We start from the raw sequence: 23,127 nt of genomic DNA on the forward strand, positions 1-23,127 counted from the left end.
AATTATGCTTTTCCAAATGTCCCTATCTGCATATGTACTAATATATATCTGTATATGCACACTAGCTGTGTATACGTGTGTACACTTGCTCTGTATGTGTGTGTGTGTTCATTCGCTGTGTGTGTGTACACTCGCTCTATGTATATGTGTGTACACGAGTTTCTGTATGTGTGTGTGTGTGTACACTTGATCTGTGTATATCTGTGGTCCCCAGGCGGCGCTCCCTTGCTCTCTCTCTCTCTCTCTCGCTGCTGGTGTTGGGGCGGTTCGGGCGGGGCTTATCCTGGGCTTGAACTTGTGAAAGTTTTGCTGTCTGAGTGGGTGCTCAGTGTGTGAGAGATCACTGTGTCGGCGGCTGCTTCCCTCGCTCTCCGGTCACACACTGCCAGCGGCTGACACTCGGTGGCGTTACTCAGAGCGGCAGCAATGGGGAGACACCGCCTGCGATGGACCGTAGCGCTGCTCGCCGTGCTGTGCATCACCGCGGCCCGGGGTAAGTGCCTGAGCCCCCGGGGGCAGGGGCAACAGTCCTCCAGGGTTCAAGGCTGGGAGCAGGGAGTGGGATTCCTTGGGGAGAAGTAGGGGACGGGTTCTCCAAGGCAACATGACAGGTAGCCGAAGTAAGGCGTCCTTGGGTAAGTGTCAGAGAGCCTGGGAGTGAGGGAAGGGGGTCCCTGGGGGGTGTCGGTATCCTGGGGGGACAGGGAAAGTGTTCCCAAAGGCTGTCAGGAATCCCCAACTTGAGCTCCACACCGGCAAACTGGGACCAATGACACGAGTGAGATATCCGATCAAAAATAGCGAGACTGGTGCAACCCCATTTAAATAATCTGTGTTTTAAAGATTCTGTTACATTCCTGAAGTCAACAGCAGTAACTAAGGCTGCCAAAGGCTTTTCATTTTAAGAATGAGGGACATCAATAGCAGGTTGCATATTTTAAAATTTAAAGTAACTGAGACGAGGGCCACTGCTGTTTTGATCAACATTACTGACGGACTTGAGGGTACAGGGCATGATTTCCAAACTGGCACCAAACTTGGAAGTGGAGTAAACAGTGAGGTAGTGATAGACTTCAAGAGGACAGAGATAGGCTGGTGGAGCGGGCGGACACATGGGAGGTGAAACTCAATGCAGAGAAGTGCAAGGTGATCGATTTCAGAGGGAAAGTACAAGCTAAATGGTACAATTTTTAAGGGGGTGCAAGAAGAGAGAGACCTGAGGTGGCAGGACAGGTTAATAAAGTAGTTTTTCAAAAAAGCATATGGGATCCTGTGCTTTATAAATAGATGCAGAGAGTACAAAAGCCAGGAATTGATGTTAAACCAATATAAAACACTGGATCGACCCCAGCTGGAGTATTGTGTTGAACTCTGCCACCACACTTTAGGAAGGATGCGATGGCCTTTGGAGAGGGTACAGAAGAGATTTCAAAAGACTTGAAAGACTTGCATTTGTATAGTGCCTTTTATGACCTCAGAACATTCCAAAGCACTTTACAGCCAATGAAGTACTTTTGAAGTGTAGGAAACGCAGCAGCCAATTTGTTCACAGCAAGCTCCCACAAACAGCAATGTGATAATGACCAGATAATTTGTTTTAGTGATGTTGTTTGACGGATAAATATTGGCTGGGACAATTTACGAGAATGGTTCCAGGGATGAGAGATTACAGTTACTTGGATAGACTGGAGAAGCTGGGGTTGTTCTCCTTCGAGCAGAGAAGGCTAAGAGGAGATTTGCTACGGTTATTTAAAATCATGAAGGGTTTAGATAGAGTAATTGTTTCCAATGGCTGAAGGGTTCGATAACCAGAGGGCACAGGTTTAAGGTGATTGACAAAAGAACCAGAGGCGACATAAGGAAAAACTTTGTAACGCCACGAGTGGTTAGGATTTGGAATGCACTGCCTGATAGGGCGGTGGGTACAGATTCAATAGGAGCCTTCAACAGGGAACTGAATAAATACGTGAAGGAGAAAAAATTGTTGGGATATGGCGAAAGAGCGGGGGAGTGGAACTAACTGGATTGCTCTTTGATAGAGCTGGCGCAGACTCGATGGGCCGAATGGCCTCTTCTGTGCTGTGTTGTTCTATGATTGTATGTTTCTATAATTGCAAACCTGTTTAGAACACATGGGAGGGGATGATTCCCTCTGTGTTGTAAGACCTGGGGAGAGATGGTCACTCTCTGTATTCCCTGGGGATAATTCCACCTTCACAGGTTTACAATGTATGAATTCTTCCTAATTTCAACCAGGGAACCTGGTTTCAAAAAAGAGAAAAAACAAATAATGGTTGTAGAACTAACTTTTAAATCTCCCATTTCCATTTGTGCACCATAAGTAACTGTCGGGTAATACACACAAACATGCAGCTAATTAACTCATCAGCACACTTGTCTCCAAATGTATCTGAAAAGTTTACAGCCCAGTCCCAGAATAAACTTCCTCTTCCTGCTGATCTTTGTTTTAATGCCTGCACAAGCAACATTTGTAACAAATGTGGAATTATACTTGGAACACTTTTGTGAAAATATATAGAGAATAATGCAAATCTTGGCTGAAGTGCAAGATTGTAATCCCTAGAGTGGAGATCAAAGCGTAGACTATATGTGTGAAACTCTGCTGCCTATATCCTATCATGGAGCCCCATTCACCCATCACCCCGCCCTCACTCACCTGCATGGGCTCCTACTTCCCCAAAGCTTTAGATTTAAAGTGATCATCCTTGTGTTTAAATCCCTAAATGGTGCCCGCACCTCCCTCTATAACTTCACTCAGCCTACAACAATCCCCCTCCTCACCCCACCGCCCCCCACACCCATCGTCTCTGCTCTCCTGACTCTTCTAAATCCTCCCCACCAGTGGCGGCCATGCATTCAGCTGCCTAGTGCCCAGTTCCCACACACTGGAATTGCCTCCCCAATACTCTGCTTCTCCACTAATCCTTTCCTCCTTCAAGACCCTCCTTAAAACTTTACCTCTTTGACCAAGCTTTTGGTCATCCATCTTAATATCGGCGTCCGTTTCTTTCATTCCACTTCTGTGAAACACCTTGGGATTTTTTTTAATGTTACAGTAAAGGCTTGTTGTTGATGAAACTTGTGCAGTTCAGAACCACAAGACTATATTGCATTCTGAAACTCACACTGTTTGTAATAGTTACTGCGGGTATTGTCCAGTTTGTGGTACATTTTCGTGCACAGACGTCAGCTGTCAGTGCATTCTGTATCTCTGACACACGGTGGCGAAAGACTGGAGTATCAATAACCGTGAACTCATCACTGCAGGTTTGTTGGTATTTGTATGTGTCTCGACAGGTTGAATTGAGTTTCTGACTTTACCACAGTCCTCAGTACTGTGTGGCAACCTACTCTGGCGGGTCCCTGACTCGCCAGCTCAGATCATTTTTAACAGTATGCTCACCTTCGTACCATTGGTGGGTGGCGGGGTGGGGGTGGGTCTGGGTCCTATCAGTTGGGACATCTTGTTGTTAACATGTGGTGGGGAGCTTTTGAACCACTAAAACTCCTGGAAATGCCTGAGATAGGCGGAGAGTCTGCTATCAAACTTGAGGAAGCTCCAACAAATTGAAAATCTGAAATAAAAACATAAGTTACACAACAGGTCATAGAATGATACAGCACAGAAGGAGGCCATTCGGCCCATCGTGCCTGTACCGGCTCTTTGATAGAGCGATCCAATTAGTCCCACTCCCCCGTTCTTTTTCCATACCCCTGCGAACAATTCCTTTGCAAGTATTTATCCAATTCTCTTTTCAAAGTTAATATTGAATCCATTTCCACCGCCCTTTCAAACAGTCAATTCCAGATCATCATTCTACAGGATATACAGCACACAAACAGGCCATTCGGCCCAACCAGTCCAGGCCACGTTTATGCTCCACTCGAGCCTCCTCCCGTCCTTCCTCACCTAACTCTGTCAGCGTAACCCTCTATTCCCTTCTCCCTCATGTGCTTATCTAGCCTCCCCTTTATCACATCATAACTCGCTGCCTAAAATGAATTTTTTCATCTCCCCTCGGGTTCTTTTGCCAAATACCTTAAATCTGTGTCCTCTGGTTACCAACCCTCAAGCCAGTGGAAAGTTTCTCCTTATCCAACCCTTCAAAATTTGGAACACCTCGATTGAATCTCCCTTTAATCTTCTCTGGTCCAAGGAGAGCAATCCCAGCTTGTCCAGTCTCTCCACGTCGCTGAAGTCCCGGATCTCGGGTCGATCAGTCTGAACAGAAGGAGTGGATTAACATTTTGGGTACAGTCCCTTTCCTCGGCCGTTACTGACTCTGGTATATTTGAAGAAATTTGCGACAATGATCCCACCTCTCAATGTGGACTACTCTCTCTCAGTCGTAGCTGTAGATGGCTCCTGCTTACCGATACATTTCGTGGCTTCCAGTGCCTCATTGCAGCAGAGCTGGTCTCCAGTCATCTTGGGTAATCCTTGCCACTGGACCAAGACCTGCCTCTGTCAAGCCCGTGTGGTGGCTGGTGTGCAACGGTCACCCCACGTTAAAAAAATCCACGCACAGGCATCTTCCATCCTTCAGGATGTCGTTCAGGACCTGGAATATCAGGTTCTTCATTGAAGCACCTGTGAACTCATCCCTTTTTGACGTTGAAGCAAGTCATCCTCGCTTCGAGGAAATGCCTATGATATGATGGCTGCTGTCATGAATAGGTGTAGTGAAGCTGGATGCATTTTAATGACGTGAGTGTAGACACGCACTGGAAATGGAGAAGTGTAGTATTTATTGATTCTCGGGCATTTATTGCCCATCCTGAGTTGCCCTGAGAAGGTGCTGGTGGGGCTGCTTCTTGAAGCACTTTGTCGTGGTTTTTGATACAACTGAGTGGCTTGCTAGGCCGTTTCAGAGGGCAGTTAAGAGTTCGCCATGTTGGTGTGGGTCTGGAGTCACACGTGGGCCAGACCAGACAATGACAGCAGGCTTCCTTCCCTGAAGGATATTGGTGAACCAGTTGCGTTTTTGCACCAATCCGAGAGCTTCATGGTCACTTTTACTGATCCCGACTTTTTATCTTTTAAACTGAACTCAAATTCCCACACTGCCACAGCAGGATTTGAACTCTTTGTCTGGATTATTGGTCCAATAACAGAACTACCATGCTACCATACCCCTTAGAACTGAGTGTGGCCATGCAGAGGTCGAGGAAAGCTGCTGCAGACACCATAGGAGCAGACGATCGCACATACAGGTGAAGCGTACCTTTGGAGCATTTACAAATCTGTGGCTGACTAACAAAGCATTCTGCTTAAAGCATGATGTATGCTCAATGTATCTGAAGTATTGGCAGATTGCATAACTGCCGAGATGTGGGAGATGTCGTTTTTCCCCTCAGGCACTGCCTTGTTTCCGTATCCTTTGGTGACATGTATTTTGTTTTGCTCAGACTGAACCTGCTTATTGAACCTTCAAGCACCTAAACTCAATCTTCCTTCTAGCCAAAGGTCACTGAGTTTCAGTTGTGATGGAAGAAAAATGGACAGAATTGTGGAATTCGATCTTTTAAAACGGCGATGCAAATGCTTGCATTCCCAAGTAATAATGACCAAATGTGACTTTATTCGGTCACTGCGAACATAGTGGTCCTGGTCACAACGTGTTTTTCAGTCCTGGTGTTCAATCTGCTTTGATTGACTTTTATTGCAGTCGTGTTGAGGACAGTTTCTGCAGAGTGACGGCCGCCATTCGATTCTAAAGAAAGACACCGAGAAATTGGGTGTTGCGTGAATCCGGGCGTGCTGCTCTTCCCGAATGAAGCCGGTGGCAGTACCACGGGAAATTGGTCCGCCGCTCCCATTTGTTAATTACCGCTGGGCTACGTACCATGTACAGTAGACACCTGAAGTCGCTGGAGAAATACCACCAACGTTGTCTCCGCAAGATCCTACAAATCCCCTGGGAGGACAGACGCACCAACCGTCCTCAACCAGGCCAACATCCCCAGCATCGAAGCACTGACCACACTTGATCAGCTCCGCTGGGCAGGCCACATTGTTCACATGCCAGACACGAGACTCCCAAAGCAAGCGTTCTACTCGGAACTCCTTCATGGCAAACGAGCCAAAGGTGGGGGGCAGAGGAAACGCTACAAGGACACCCTCAAAGCCTCCCTGATAAAGTGCAACATCGCCACCGACACCTGGGAGTCCCTGGCCAAAGACCACCCTAAGTGGAGGAAAATCATCCGGGAGGGCGCTGAGCATCTCGAGTCTCGTCGTCGAGAGCATGCAGAAAGCAAGTGCAGGCAGCAGAAGGAGCATGCGGCAAACCAGACTCCCCACCCACCCTTTCCTTCAACTACTGTTTGTCCCACCTGTGACAGGGACTGTGGTTCTCGTATTGGACTGTACAGCCACTTAAGGACTCATTTTTAGAATGGAAGCAAATCTTCCTCGGTTCTGAGAGACTGCCTATGAAATGACGGGCACCAGTCGAGGCCCCAGAGGCAACAGACCGGTCCCAGGTGGTAGCAAGGTCGGCCGGCTTGGCTGCCAGCCAAGGTGGGAAGGAGAGTTTGGCAGGGGGAGCCAATCTCAGTGTGGATGGGGCAGCGGGGGTGGGTGGGGGGGAAGCAATGGCCAGCAGCGGCCCGCTGGTTTAACGTGGAGCCTGGAGAAGCCCTCCTGCTCCTCCTCCCAGGTCCACAATAAGGTAAGTAAAAAGAAAGAAAGACTTGCATTGATATAGCACCTTTCACAACCAGTGGACATCTCAAAGCGCTTTACAGCCAATGGAGTACTTTTGGAGTGTAGTCACTGTTGTAATGTAGGAAAAGCGGCAGCCAACTTGCGCACAGCAAGCTCCCACAAACACCAATACGATAATGACTAGATCATCTGTTTTTGTTCTGTGGATTTGAGGGACAAATATTGGCCAGGACACTGGGGATAACTCCCCAGCTCGTCTTCAAAATAGTGCCATGGGATCTTTTACATCCATCTGAGAGAGCAGGCGGGCCCTCGGTTTACCGTCTCACCCAAAAGACGGCACCTCCAACAGTGCAGCACTCCCTCAGCACTGCACTGGAGTGTCAGCCTAGATTTATATGCTCAAGTTCCTGGAATAGGCCTTGAACCCACAACCTTGTGACTCAGGCGAGTGTGCTACCCACTGAGCCACAGCTGATACTGTGAAGAAAAATGAAAACCTGCCTTTCCAGTGGTTGCCTCCATCAGTCACTTTAAGGACCTCTGGTTTGACTGGCAAGCACCTGAGAATACTGACCACAGCACGATCACCAAAGACAGCGGACAGGCACAATCCAGGTTTGTAGAGGGAGCCTCAAACTGGTGGTAGGCTCCCTGTTTGCACGTGTAATGGGCCTAACGCCTGCTTCAGGTGCAAGCCCTAGAAGCCAATGGAGGTGATTCACCAATATGTCCATGTGGAACCAACGCCCTTCTGAGTTAGAGGCGAGAGTGCACCCACTGAGCCAAGCCTGCCATGGCTCTTTACTGGAAGTTGGAACACTCCTCCCAGTAAATCCTGCCATTGTAACTGTCTAAAAAGCTTCTTGCTGAGCGGAATATCCCCGTGCTGTCTTTGTCTTTTGTAACATGTTTGATTGTTGCTGCTGCTGTTCGTTTTAACACACTTTTGTCAGGGTTTCAAAAAAGAGAAAATACAAATAATGGTTGTAGAACTAACTTTTAAATCTCCCATTTCCATTTGTGCACCATAAGTAACTGTCGGGTAATACACACAAACATGCAGCTAATTAACTCATCAGCACACTTGTCTCCAAATGTATCTGAAAAGTTTACAGCCCAGTCCCAGAATAAACTTCCTCTTCCTGCTGATCTTTGTTTAAATGCCTACAAATGTAGCAAATGTGAAATTATACTTGGAACACATTTGTGAAAATATATAGAGAATAATGCAAATCTTGGCTTAAGTGCAAGATTGTAATCCCTAGAGTGGAGATCAAAGCGTAGACTACATGCGTGAAACTCTGCTGCCTATATCCTATCATGGAGCCCCATTCACCCATCACACCGCCCTCGCTCACCTGCATGGGCTCCTACTTCCCCAAAACTTCAGATTTAAAGTGATCATCCTTGTGTTTAAATCCCTAAATGGTGCCCGCACCTCCTCTGTAACTTCACTCAGCCTACAACAATCCCTCTCCCCATCCCACCGTCCCCCACACCCATCCCCCAAAGTCTCTGCTCTCCTGACTCTTCTGAATCCTCCCCTCCTTTTGCCCCACCAGTGGCGGCCATGCCTTCAGCTGCCTAGTGCCCAGTTCCCACACACTGGAATTGCCTCCCCAATACTCTGCTTCTCCACTAATCCTTTCCTCCTTCAAGACCCTCCTTAAAACTTTACCTCTTTGACCAAGCTTTTGGTCACCCATCTTAATATCGGCGTCCGTTTCTTTCATTCCACTTCTGTGAAACATCTTGGGATTTTTTTTAATGTTACAGTAAAGGCTTGTTGTTGATGATGAAACTTGTGCAGTTCAGAATCACAAGACTATATTGCATCCTGAAACTCACACTGTTTGTAATAGTTACTGCGGGTATTGTCCAGTTTGTGGTACGTTTTCGTGCACAGACGTCAGCTGTCAGTGCATTCTGTATCTCTGATACACGGTGGCGAAAGACTGGAGTATCAATAACCGTGAACTCATCACTGCAGGTTTGTTGGTATTTGTATGTGTCTCGACAGGTTGAATTGAGTTTCTGACTTTACCACAGTCCTCAGTACTGTGTGGCAACCTACTCTGGCGGGTCCCTGACTCGCCAGCTCAGATCATTTTTAACAGTATGCTCACCTTCGTACCATTGAAATGCAGCAGCTGCAGTGGCAGGGTGGTGGGTGGCGGGGGGTGGGGGTCTGGGTCCTATCAGTTGGGACACCTTAGTGGTAACATGTGGTGGGGAGTTTTTGAACCACTAAAACTCCTGGAAATGCCTGAGATAGGCGGAGAGTCTGCTGCACCTTGCAGCAGATCCAATCGGGCGATTCTCTGCCTGGCAATAATTTCTGTTCCCATCACACAAAAGGTGGCGTTTTGCCAGTATTTATACCCAGATGTGTATTTTAATTTTGTTTGAACAGGTTGGAACAGGCTTGGTGAGAAAACAGAAAGGTAGCCAATTATCAGAGGGGGTGTGGGAGTGTGGTTCTAATTAACTTTAGCCATGGTGGCACTCCGTGGGAGAAGTCGCAGGCAAAGTAGCCTCTGCCTTAAACTGTGGAACGGCGGCCAGTCAAATGTGAGGAAGCTCCAACAAATTGAAAATCTGAAATAAAAACATAAGTTACACAACAGGTCATAGAATGATACAGCACAGAAGGAGGCCATTCGGCCCATCGTGCCTGTACCGGCTCTTTGATAGAGCGATCCAATTAGTCCCACTCCCCCGTTCTTTTCCCATACCCCTGCAAACGGTTCCTTTTCAAGTATTTATCCAATTCCCTTTTGAAAGTTAATATTGAATCCGCTTCTACCGCCCTTTCAAACAGTCAATTCCAGATCATCATTCTATAGGATATACAGCAAACAAACAGGCCAATCGGCCCAACCAGTCCATGCCGGCGTTTATGCTCCACTAGAGCCTCCTCCTGTCCATCCTCACCTAACTCTGTCAGCGTAACCCTCTATTCCCTTCTCCCTCATGTGCTTATCTAGCCTCCCCTTCATCACATCATAACTCGCTGCCTAAAATGAATTTCTCATCTCCCCTCGGGTTCTTTTGCCAAATACCTTAAATCTGTGTCCTCTGGTTACCGACCCTCAAGCCAGTGGAAAGTTTCTCCTTATCCAACCCTTCAAAATTTGGAACACCTCGATTGAATCTCCCTTTAATCTTCTCTGGTCCAAGGAGAGCAATCCCAGCTTGTCCAGTCTCTCCACGTCGCTGAAGTCCCGGATCCCGGGTTGGTCACTCTGAACAGAAGGGACGGATTAACATTTTAGGTACAGTCCCTTTACTCGGCCATTACTGACTCTGCTATATTTGAAGAACTTTGCGACAATGATCCCACCTCTCAATGTGGACTACTCTCTCTCAGTCATAGCTGTAGATGGCTCCTGCTCACCGGTACATTTCTTGGCCTCCAGTGCCTCATTGCAGCAGAGCTGGTCTCCAGTCGTCTTGGGTAATCCTTGCCACTGGACCAAGACCTGCCTCTGTCAAGCCCATGTGGTGGCTGGTGTGCAACGGTCACCCCACGTTAAAAAAATCCATGCACAGGCATCTTCCATCCTTCAGGATGTAGTTCAGGATCTGGAATATCAGGTTCTTCATTGAAGCACCTGTGAGCTCATTCCTTTTTGGTGTTGAAGCAAGTCATCCTCGCTTCGAGGGAGCGCCTATGATATGATGGCTGCTGTCATGAATAGGTGTAGTGAAGCTGGATGCATTTTATGACGTGAGTGTAGACACGCACTGGAAATGGAGAAGTGTAGTATTTATTGATTCTCGGGCATTTATTGCCCATCCTGAGTTGCCCTGAGAAGGTGCTGGTGGGGCTGCTTCTTGAAGCACTTTGTCGTGGTTTTTGATACAACTGAGTGGCTTGCTAGGCCGTTTCAGAGGGCAGTTAAGAGTTCGCCATGTTGGTGTGGGTCTGGAGTCACACGTGGGCCAGACCAGACAATGACAGCAGGCTTCCTTCCCTGAAGGATATTGGTGAACCAGTTGCGTTTTTGCACCAATCCGAGAGCTTCATGGTCACTTTTACTGATCCCGACTTTTTATCTTTTAAACTGAACTCAAATTCCCACACTGCCACAGCAGGATTTGAACCCTTTGTCTGGATTATTGGTCCAATAACAGAACTACCATGCTACCATACCCCTTAGAACTGAGTGTGGCCATGCAGAGGTCGAGGAAAGCTGCTGCAGACACCATAGGAGCAGACGATCGCACATACAGGTGAAGCGTACCTTTGGAGCATTTACAAATCTGTGGCGGACTAACAAAGCATTCTGCTTAAAGCATGATGTATGCTCAATGTATCTGAAGTATTGGCAGATTGCATAACTGCCGAGATGTGGGAGATGTCGTTTTTCCCCTCAGGCACTGCCTTGTTTCCGTATCCTTTGGTGACATGTATTTTGTTTTGCTCAGACTGAACCTGCTTATTGAACCTTCAAGCACCTAAACTCAATCTTCCTTCTTGCCAAAGGCCACTGAGTTTCAGTTATGATGGAAGAAAAATGGACAGCATTGTGGAATTCGATCTTTTAAAACGGCGATGCAAATGCTTGCATTCCCAAGTAATAATGACCAAATGTGACTTTATTCGGTCACTGCGAACATAGTGATCCCGGTCACAACGTGTTTTTCAGTCCTGGTGTTCAATCTGCTTTGATTGACTTTTATTGCAGTCGTGTTGAGGACAGTTTCTGCAGAGTGACGGCCGCCATTCGATTCTAAAGAAAGACACCGAGAAATTGGGTGTTGCGTGAATCCGGGCGTGCTGCTCTCCTCGAATGAAGCCGGTGGTAGGACCACGGGAAATTGGTCCGCTGCTCCCATTTGTTAATTACCGCTGGGCTACGTACCATGTACAGTAGACACCTTAAATTGCTGGAGAAATACCACCAACGTTGTCTCCGCAAGATCCTACAAATCCCCTGGAAGGACAGACGCACCAACCGTCCTCAACCAGGCCAACATCCCCAGCATCGAAGCACTGACCACACTTGATCAGCTCCGCTGGGCAGGCCACATTGTTCGCATGCCAGACACGAGACTCCCAAAGCAAGCGTTCTACTCGGAACTCCTTCACGGCAAGCGAGCCAAGGTGGGCAGAGGAAACGCTACAAGGACACTCTCAAAGCCTCCCTGATAAAGTGCAACATCGCCAACGACACCTGGGAGTCCCTGGCCAAAGACCGCCCTAAGTGGCGAAAGAGCATCTGGGAGGGCGCTGAGCACCTCGAGTCTCGTCGTCGAGAGCATGCAGAAAGCAAGTGCAGGCAGCAGAAGGAGCGTGCAGCAAACCAGACTCCCCACCCACCCTTTCCTTCAACTACTGTTTGTCCCACCTGTGACAGGGACTGTGGTTCTCGTATTGGACTGTACAGCCACTTAAGGACTCATTTTTAGAATGGAAGCAAATCTTCCTCGGTTCTGAGAGACTGCCTATGAAATGACGGGCACCAGTCGAGGCCCCAGAGGCAACAGACCGGTCCCAGGTGGTAGCAAGGTCGGCCGGCTTGGCTGCCAGCCAAGGTGGGAAGGAGAGTTTGGCAGGGGGAGCCAATCTCAGTGTGGATGAGGCAGGGGGGGAGGGTGGGGGGGAAGCAATGGCCAGCAGCGGCCCGCTGGTTTAACGTGGAGCCTGGAGAAGCCCTCCTGCCCCTCCTCCCAGGTCCACAATAAGGTAAGTAAAAAGAAAGAAAGACTTACATTGATATAGCGCCTTTCTCGACCAGCGGACACCTCAAAGCGCTTTACAGCCAATGGAGAACTTTTGGAGTGTAGTCACTGCTGTAATGTGGGAAATGCGGCAGCCAACATGCGCACAGCAAGCTCCCACAAACAGCAATGTGATAATGACCAGATCATCTGTTTTTGTTCTGTTGATTTGAGGGACAAATATTGGCCAGGACACTGTGGATAACTCCCCTGCTCTTCTTCGAAATAGTGCCATGGGATCTTTTACATCCATCAGAGAGAGCAGGCGGGCCCTCGGTTTAAAGTCTCACCCAAAAGACGGCACCTCCAACAGTGCAGCACTCCCTCAGCACTGCACTGGAGTGTCAGCCTAGATTTATATGTTCAAGTTCCTGGAATGGGCCTTGAACCCACAACCTTGTGACTCAGGCGAGTGTGCTACCCACTGAGCCACAGCTGACACTGTGAAGAAAAATGAAAACCTACCTTTCCAGCGGTTGCCTCCATCAGTCACTTTAAGGACCTCTGGTTTGACTGGCAAGCACCTGAGAATACTGACCACAGCACGATCACCAAAGACAGCAGACAGGCACAATCCAGGTTTGTAGAGGGAGCCTCAAACAGGTGGTAAGCTCCCTATTTGCACGTGTAATGGGCCTAACGCCTGCTTCAGGTGCAAGCCCTAGATGCCAATGGAGGAGATTCACCAATATGTCCATGTTGAACCAACGCCCTTCTGATTTAGAAGCGAGAGTGCACCCACTGAGCCAAGCCTGCCATGGCTCTTTACTGGTAGTTGTAACACTCCTCCCAGTAAATCCTGCCATTGTAACTGTCTAAAAAGCTTCTTGCTGAGCGGAATATCCCCATGCTGCCTTTGTCTTTTGTAACATGTTTGATGGTTGCTGCTGCTGTTCATTTTAACGCACTTTTGTCAAGGTGAGAGAAGTTCATGCTTTTTCTGGTCAGTCAAGTGTCTGACACATGCAGAAACCCATCGCCATGTTCAAGAGTCTTAAAACTAAATACAATGAGACGTCTGCAGCTGTGGAGCTTCTGTTTGCTTGATATGGTGTGTTCACTCGTTACCTGGAGGGACACAGCCCACTTACCGAAATCAAAATCTTAGCTACGTGAGAGCCAAAGCCTAGGGATTCCCAATAACTTCCAAGGGAAGTGACGGAGTTTAAACAGCAGATCGCTAACAGCTTACTAGGACAGCGCACCAGTGAGCTTTACACAGCTTTTAGTCAGCCAAGAGTGCCCGACCCCCTTTAGGTCATTGACTGTCAGGGTTATGTGGAGCCAAGCGGAGAGATTCTGAGCCTCCAGCGACAGGCCTGTGCCTCCTTGTCAATAAGCCAGGTAGTCTGATCGATCCGTAATAGTGCTCTGGAGTACTGCAAGGCCACCTGGCTCGGGGTTCGGATTACTGAGTCTGGCAGGGAGCGTTGGCCGAGTTCTCATCTTCCCTCGACATCTTGCAACCAACACAAATCCAAAGAGACAAAAGCAAAATACTGCGGATGCTGGAATCTGAAATAACAACAGAAAATGCTGGAAATCTCAGCGGGTCAGGCAGCATCTGTGGAGAGAAGCAGAGTTAATGTTTCAGGTCTGTGACCCTTCGTCAGAACTGGCGAATGTTCAAAATGTAACCGATTCTTAAGGAAGTGCAGAGGCCCTGAAAGGGGGAGGGGAGGAAAGAACAAAAGGGAAGGTCTGTGATAGGGTGGAAGGCAGGAGAGATTAGAGAGACAAAAGGAATGATGGGCCGAATTGAGACGGAAATGACACAAGTTAGGAAACAAAAGATGAGTCTAGATAGGGTGTGAATGGCGAAATCATTACCAGCTGTCGTGGAAAACAGAAAAAATAAAATATAAAAAAGGGAGGGTTGTAAAAAAAAAAGGGAGGAAATGGAACAAAATAGGGGCAGAGGTTATGGTCTGAAATTGTTAAACTCAATGTTGAGTCCAGAAGGCTGTAAAGTGCCTAAACGAAAGATGAGATGCTGTTCCTCGAGCTTGCCTTGAGCTTCATTGGAACAGTGTAGGAGGCCGAGGACGGAGAGGTCAGAGCTGCCTGACCCGCTGAGATTTCCAGTATCTTCTCTTTTTCTTACAAATACAAAGAGACCCTATTTACATCCCCACATCAAGGAGCCTTGTCTCCAGTTGGTCAAGTGCTGGGGAATAGAAGAGATTCCATGTCAGCCACCCTGTTTCAGTATCTAGCACTCCCAAGTCATATGAGGATCCGATTAGGGGGTTTTAGTTGACATTGGCCATGGAAGAAGCAGGGGAGATCAGGAGCTACTTACTCCACCTTGTGTGAGTTCAGTTGGGTTGTGTCACTATCCTTGTGCCTGATGGCGATGTACCCCCATCTTCCCTCTTGTAATACCTTGTCCTGCCATCTGTGGGAGAGGGTGGGGGTGATGTCTTGCTGTGAAAGTCGCCCAGAAAGTGATCCAAACTATCCAGAGTGTAATATAGAGCTCCCCTAGTGGACTACTGTGGTAATGCAACTGCTGCTGTCAATACGATAATGTAGCGGAGCCATCTTGTAAAGTCTGTGTGTTAGTGATGTCGTAAGGATATATCATCGTGGGCCGCCCCGACCTGTGTGTGAACACCACCGCAGGTCGGGGCTATAGATAGAGCTGGAGCACCGGGCCCTGGAACATCGTGGGCGAAGGTGCAACGAATGAGGGTACGGAGCCCAAAAGAGCCGAGGGCCCAGAGGCAACACGGACCTATGTGTATGTAATAGGTCCGTGCAGCAGAGCAGGTCTCCAGTCGTCCTGGTTCAACCCTTGCCACTTGATAAAGGCCGAGCACTGTCGAGCCCATGTGGTGGCTGATGTGCAACGCCCACCACACGTTAACAAAATCCACGCACAGCCATCTTCCTCCTATCAATTGGAGTTCAGGACTGGAATATCGGATCCTTCATTGAAACATCTATGAAATCTTGTGGAAGCAAGTCATTCTCGTTCGGGGGTCCGTCTATGATGATGAAGAATATATCACATTGGCGACGAGGATGGGATTCAAACTCTCAAGCAGGGGCTGATCCTACTAGCAATCAAGGGGTTAAGCAGAGCAGTGATCACCAAGGAGTAAAGGATTATATAGGTGCAGGCATCAGAAAGCATGTTTGAGCGAGTAGAGAGCTGGAGAAGAGGCAGTGTAAGTGCTGGGGGCTTGTGGGGTGTATTGACTTGCCAACTTGGTATCCTTGGTAAAGAGAAACAGCAGACCAACAGGAACTGAATTCCTTGTTCCTCCCTCCAACTTGCTGTCAAAGGCCTTCAGTGCAGCAGCGTTTGATCCGAGAGAACACTGCCGCTGTGTATTGCAGTTTGCTGCAAGCTATGGCCCAGGTAGATTAACCTTGTGAACACCACAGGGCTGTCATGGCTGCAAGAAAAACATATTTATTGCACTGTCATTTTTCAGGAATGATTTTCGCGATGAGGTAGAATATGAGAAACAGACAGGATTTTTTTTAACTTTGCAATTGCGAAATCTGTCTGCAGAGCTTGAGCCTGGGGAACAGCTTCTGGCATGGAGCACAGGGCAGCGTTTAACATAAGAACATAAGAATTAGGAACAAGAGTAGGCCATCTAGCCCCTCGAGTTGTTTACAAATCCCTCCATGGCCTCACCCCTCCCTAATCTCTGTAATCTCCTTCAGCCCCACAATCCCGGAGATGTCTGTGTTCCTCAAATTCTGCCCTTTTGAGCATCCCTGATTATAATCGCTCAACCATCGGTGGCCGTGCCTTCAGCTGCCTGGGCACCAAGCTCTGGATCTCCCTCGCTGAGCCTCTCCACCTCTCTACCTCTTTCCTCCTCGAAGACGCTCCTTAAAACCCACCTCTTTGGACAAGCTTATGGTCATCTGCCGTAATTTCTTCTTATGTAGCTTGGTGTCAAATTTATTTGTTTTGTCTTAAAACTCCTGTGAAGTGCCTTAGGATGTTTTACTACGTTAAAGGCGCTATATAAATACATGATATTGGTGGGAGCTGGGGAATTTGTTCCCCGGATAGGGTGGAAGTGGGGGATTAGTAGATATGTGTACCTTTTGTTGATATTTCACTTGTCTTTTTCTCAGGGAGTAATAGATGCCGGACACATGGAGCAGCGACATGTGCGGAGTGCCTGCAAATTGAGCCTGTCTGCGCATGGTGTTCACAAGAGGTAAGAGGAATGAGAGTGATACCATCTCAGTGTTTAGTAGCCGCACAGCTTCATTGTTCATTGAGCTCTAGGCTATGGAGTCCACTGTCAATGGAGAAACTATCAATAGTAACTCTGCTAAAACTACCTGATTAACTCACTAACACATCATCATCATCCTAGGCAATCCCTCGAACGAGGATGACTTGCTTCCACATGAGTTCACAGATGTTTCAATGAAGGACCTGATATTCCAGTCCTGAACTCCAATTGAAGGGGTGGAAGATGCCTGTGCGTGGATTTTTTTAACGTGTGATGACCGTTGCACGGTTTGACAGAGCTAGGCCATTATCCAGTGGCAAGGGTTAACCAGGACAACAGGAGACCAGCTCTGCTGCACGGACCTAGTGCGCACACATAATGCAGTGTGGGCTGGCCCTCGGCCCTTCTGGGCCCTGAGCCCTCATTTGCCGCACCTCTGCCACGATCTCCCGCCGCTCCTCCGCCACGATCTCCCGCCGCTCCTCCGCCACGATCTCCCGCCGCTCCTCCATCACGATCTCCCGCCGCTCCTCCGCCACGATCTCCCGCCGCTCCTCCGCCACTCCTCTGCCACGATCTACCTCCGTACCAAACATCCGCCAAACTAACACAATGTTCAAGTAAAGGACTTCCCTACATCCTGTTAATGTCAGTAATTGCTCGGGTTTATTGAGTTTGATCTTGGGATCGTGCAGTGAATGCTGATTCACTGAATTCCTTCAAGTGCGAGCTGGACCCATTTCTGGCTGGGGCGGATATCTAAAGAGCTCGGTACTTTGTATGTTGCTCAGTGCCAGGATGGTCTCCTGGACTAATTTTGATTGCCTAAGGGGGCCGGAGAGGAATTTTCCAGATTTTTTCCCCCAAATTGGCCTGGGTTTTTGTCTAGTTTCCTGCCTCTCCCAGGAGATTCCATGGCTCCCAGTGAGTGGGGAGTGTAGGTATGGGGATGCACAAGCCATCATAATTGGACGGGACAGGCTGGATGGACCAATAGATACTTTCCTTCCCAACATTTTCCATAATGATTGTATGGCTGTCGTATTTCATGGGAAGTCCACACTTCAGAAAAGATATCAAGATTTGTGCTGAAAGTGGTGGGTCGGCTGACCAGTGGCAAATGTTGTTTAGTGTGGACCGAGGCAGATTGATGAGATTTGCAGAACATCAATAAAGCGAGGGAAGATAATGCTTGTCTACTGGACACCACATAGGAGCGGTGTCTGGGGATACCAGTAGAATAGTCAATGGGACCATTGACAGTAGTGACGAGAGCATCAGTCCCAGCATGCAAGACTGAGGTCCTGCGCCCCGATTGAGGGTGGTAACCTTCCAGGGCGGGACTTCTTGCGGCCGGCCCGGAAGTCCCGCCCCGACCAGGAATTGGGCCGTGCGCCCCTCAAAGGTAACGAAACGCTGTCACCGTCACGCCGCTTCTTTGGAGGGGCACTCCCGGGGCAGCAGCGGGGCGCTGATATGCAGATGCTCCACATAACGCTAACGTACTACAGCGCCCATCCCCCTCAATTAAAGGGGAGGGCCGCTGCGCATTCTGCAGGCCACTCGGCGGCCGCCACTGGCCCACCGCAGACGCGATCCACAGGGCCAGGAAAGAGCGTGCTGGGCTGTACGATGGGGGCCCGACCGATGCGAGGGCTGCCATTGTTGGGCCGAAACAACAGTTGGCCGACAAATAAAGATGGCGGCCCGGGACGCCCCAGCGGCGAATGTCCGCTGGCTTCGTGACCCATGAAACGATTTCCCCCGCAGGCCAGAAAGGAGTCGGCTGAGCTCACCTCTGGAATTCAGCTCTTTTGTCCGTGTTTGGACCAAGGCTATAACGAGGTCTGAAGCCAAGTGGTCCTGGTGGAACCCAAACTGAGCATCGGTGAGCAGGTTATTGGTGAGTAAGTGCCGCTTGATAACACTGTCGATGACACCTTCCATCACTTTGCTGATGATTGAGAGTAGACTGATTAGGTGATAATTGACTGGATTGGATTTGTCCTGCTTTTTGTGGACAGGACATACCTGGGCAATTGTTGAGTAGATGCCAATGTTGTAGCTGTGCTGGAGCAGTTTGGCTAGAGGTGCGGCCATTTCTGGAGCACAAGTCTTCAGCACGACAGCCGGGGTGTTGTCGGGGGCCATAGCCTTCGCTGTATCCAGAGCACTCAGCCATTTCTTGAAATCACGTGGAGTGAATGCTTTTTGGCTGAAGACTGGCTTCTGCGATGGTGGGAACCTCTGGAAGATCAGGCTGTCCAGGGTATTTTCTTGGCTCACCATCGTGAAAGACCTTATTGTTGTGGAATTGAAATCTTTTCCATTTCAGGCAGCCTATCTCAGCACACGGATAAACCAGAGCATCATGGGCCAGCTATAAAGCAACGCTCCCAGAACTCTGCATTTACTATATATCTTAGTGTATTGGAAGGACAGTGTTTGACCCCTTGGGCCACCTAGAAGAGGTATTAACAGTGACTATCTCTAAATGGCCTGAGTTTGATTATTTCAAATAGTTGCTAGCAGAGGATTTCACAGGCTGAGGTGATACCTTCAGTTCCCCTCATTTACTCACACAGAAAGCAACATGTCAAGTGTCTCCTGCAACAAGTGAATATTGCTTAAGACATCTTAATGTTCAGTTTTATTAGGGAAATAAAATTGAGGAAATGATTCATCTGCCTTTTCGAGTCAGTGTAACCACCAGTTTGATTGCACTGATCTTTTATTGTCCTGTATATTTGAAATAAGCTACCGGCTATATATCCGCGGCATAACTAAAACGGACTATTTCCACCTCCGTAACATTGCCCGTCTCGCCCTCTGCCTCAGCTCATCTGCTGCTGAAACCCTCGTCCATGCCTATGTTATCTCTAGACTTGACTACTCCAACGCAATCCTGGCTGGTCTCCCACATTCTACTCTACGTAAACTTGAGGTCATCCAAAACTCGGCAGCCCGTGTCCTAACTCACACCAACTCCCTCTGACCCATCACCTCTATGCTCGCTGACCTACATTGGCTCCCAGTTAAGCAACACCTCGATTTCAAAATTCTCATCCTTGTTTTCAAATCTCTCCATGGTCAGAAGCCTTATAAACCCACGACATGTCTGCACTCCTCAAATTCTTCCCTCTTGAGCATCCCTGATCCCTGATCGTAACTGCTCAACCATCAGTAGCCGTGCCTTCAGCTGCCTGGGCCCCAAGCTCTGGAACTCCCTCCCTAACCTTTCTGCCTCTCTACCTCTCTTTCCTCCTTTAAGATGCTCCTTAAAACCTGCCTCTTTGGCCAAGCTTTTGGTCATCTGCCCTAATTTCTTCTTATGTAGCTCGGTGTCAAATTTATCTGTTATGTCTTATAACACTCCTGTGGAGCGCCTCGGGACGTTTTACTACGTTAAAGGCGCTATATAAATACAAGTTGCTGTTGTATGTTTCCAACATCCAAGGCATTATTTGCTGTATGTAGGAAGTGCAGAGGCAAACAAGTTGTATGGGCCTGTAATATCGTATATGTTGTGCAGCATTAAAAATATAACACTCGACACAAAGGTCCGTATATAGAGAAAAGAATTGTTTATTAAAACTTGATTAATCAAGGGAGAACTGGTTGCATCAGTACCCTTACTGGATGCTCTAATCGTCGGTCTCATGGGACAGCTTGTGCTGCTGCAATTTATACATTCAGAATACAGTCAAAATAATGAAACTATGCGGGGAAGTGTTCCATTGGTTATTTGCCGCCAGTCCCCGCCCAGCTGCTACTAATACATTGGTTACTACAGTTTACAGCAATTTCAAATGATTTTATGGGTACATTCAGTTATGGCCACTGCTGCTGGGGAAGCCCCCTACAGGTTACGTGTTACATTTCTGTGAACTTGTTCCCAGGCTCTAACTCTTAGACTGTGTCCTTGACAGATACATCTGGCTATCCTCAGTTCAAAGGGGCTTTGTTTCTGCTATCTCATGTGACTCGAACATGGCAGCCTCATCTCATTATTTCTGTGAGCTGTCAACATTTATCTTGTTTGCACTCTCGGGAGTGTTATCTCTTCAGAGAATTTCTCTGACCTTAGTCCTAGCCCTTGTGAGACCCGTTGTTCTGTGTTTCAGCCTAATTGCTGGAATGTGGGATTCGGCTATTCCTCCATGAATACATTAAACCTTTCTCTCGGCCTTTTTTGCTTTGGGTTTTAACTTTACCAAATTACTTTTCCCCTGATTGAGATTTTCGCTACTACAATTGTAAACTGGGCACATGCTTCTGATTCAAGGGCAAATATTGTCCTTGTAAATTAATCTCAGTGGCGCGTAACATTCGCGCTATATAACCATCTCCAACAAGAGAGAGCCTAGCCACCTCCTCTTGACATAAAACGGCATTACCATCATCGAGTCCCACACCATCAACATTCTGGAGGTCACCACTGACCAGAAACTCAACTAGACCAGCCACATAAATGCCACGACACTGGAACAGGTCACAGGCTGGGTATTCTGTGGCGAGTGTCTCACCTCCTGACTTCTCAAAGCTTCTCCACACCCTGCAAGACACAAGTCAGGAGTGTGATGGAAACTCTCCACTGGATGGGTACAGCTTTAGCAACACTCAAGGAGCTCAGCACCATCCCAGACAAAGCAGTCTGCTTAATAAGCTCTTCAACCACAAGCCTAAACTCCACTCCCTCCAGCCCCAGCGCACCGTGGCTGCAGTGTGTACCATCTACAAGGTGCACTTCAGCAACTTGCCAAGGCTTCTTCGGCAGCACCTCCCAAACCTGTGACCTCTACCACCTAGAAGGACAAGGGCAGCAGGTGCATGGGAACACCATCACCTCCAAGTTCCCCTCCAAGTCACACACTATCCTGATTTGGAAATATATCGCTGTAATGTATTTGCTTCATGGGTTCTCTGCTTAAGAATTCATAGCAACACGTTGCTATTGAGAACTAGTTGGTTTATTCACAATGGTTTAACAATAAAACTACACATTATCAGTTCATCCACTAGGCTCACAACTGCATACCTCATCGTAGATGACCTAGACCCAAATGGCTGGGGTTTTATTGAGTCTTGCAAACATCACGTGACTGGCTAAGCCACTCACAATGCAACATCTCTACAACTATTTTAGTTGCAATACTTTAAACAAGTGCCCCCTGATTAAAGGGAGCAACAGCTCTACAAACCTGCGAGCATACTCACAGGTACATACGTTACAATCGCCTTCATCGTCGCTGGGTCAAAATCCTAGAAATCCTTTCCTGACAACACTGTGGGAGTACCTTCACCACATGGACTGCTGCGGTTCAAGAAGGTGGCTCACCACCACCTTCTCGAGGGCAACTAGGGATGGTCAATAAATGTTGGCCTTGCCTGAATCGCCCATACCCCGAAAATTCATTTTAAATTGAGCAGATTCAATGAATATGCCCGGAAATTGTATGAAGATTTATTCATTCCTGCCCAAGTAGTGAATGAGTCAGATCTGTATTGTGAAGAATTATTGAGGAGTTTGGACAGGTTGTAAATTTTGGAGATGTTTAATTAGCCCAGTTGAAGGTTGGTAGAATATAAAAAAAGTATCTCGGAATTTGAAACCGATTCAATAGCCAGACTGCAAAACAATACATTGAGTAATGAAGGTCCCTTTTTATTGCCCAATGAATAGGACAGCTGTTGACAGCTATTGAAACAGAAACAAGTCTGGATTTAAGAATTACATACTTGACAAGCATTCACCACAGTGCAGTTAGCTGAATCAAAACAGCAGCCCCATCTTGGTGCAGTCACTCATTCCTATTGCTGGACACACTCCACCGCTGACCTCTGCTCCTGACCCTGACACTGTATCAGGGCAGGGTCATCTCTTTTAAATACTTTAAAAGACATTTTACTGCACCAATATAGGCGCAGCTCATAAGAACATAAGAATATAAGAAATAGGAGCAAGAGTTGGCCATTTGGCCCCTCGAGCCTGCTCCGCCATTCAATAAGATCATGGCTGATCTGATCTTGACCTCAACTCCACTTCCCTGCCCGCTCCACATAACCCTTGACTCCTTTATTGTTCAAAAATCTCCACCTGAAGTATATTCAAAGACCCAGCCTCCACAGCTCTCTGGGGCAGAGGATTCCAAAGATTCACGGACCTCTGAGAGAAGAAATTTCTCCTCATCTCCGTTTTAAATGGATGGCCCCTTATTCTAAAACTATGCCCCTAGTTCTAGATTCCTCCACGAGGGGAAACATCCTCCCTGCATAAAACCTGTCACGTCCCCTCAGGAGCTTGGTTCTCACTGGAGGGGTGGGAAGATACAGCATTGTAGACCTGCTGCTCATGTACATATACCAGAAGTTGCTGCCTTGTGGTTACCAGGCCCCGTTATAAGGGGGCCAATATAAAACACTTCAAAGACAATTCTGGAGAATCTCAAGCCATGACCCCTGCCTGAAGACTCCGATGACCCTCACACATCCATC

At 47.9% G+C, this 23,127-nt stretch overlaps 1 protein-coding gene across 1 annotated transcript in view; it reads left to right on the top strand.

Moving 5' to 3' along the window:
• Positions 1 to 352: 352 nt before the first annotated feature.
• LOC139233679 (integrin beta-3-like) overlaps positions 353 to 23,127 on the top strand; it is an 88,057-nt gene continuing 65,282 nt past the window's right edge. Inside the window, exons 1-2 of the mRNA XM_070864084.1 lie at positions 353 to 493; positions 16,526 to 16,611. Of these exons, the coding sequence (XP_070720185.1) occupies positions 427 to 493; positions 16,526 to 16,611 (153 nt within the window). The 5' untranslated portion in view covers positions 353 to 426. The remainder of the gene's footprint in view (positions 494 to 16,525; positions 16,612 to 23,127) is intronic.

This window comes from Pristiophorus japonicus, chromosome 21, assembly GCF_044704955.1.
Source record: "Pristiophorus japonicus isolate sPriJap1 chromosome 21, sPriJap1.hap1, whole genome shotgun sequence".
Lineage (NCBI taxonomy): Eukaryota > Metazoa > Chordata > Chondrichthyes > Pristiophoridae > Pristiophorus > Pristiophorus japonicus.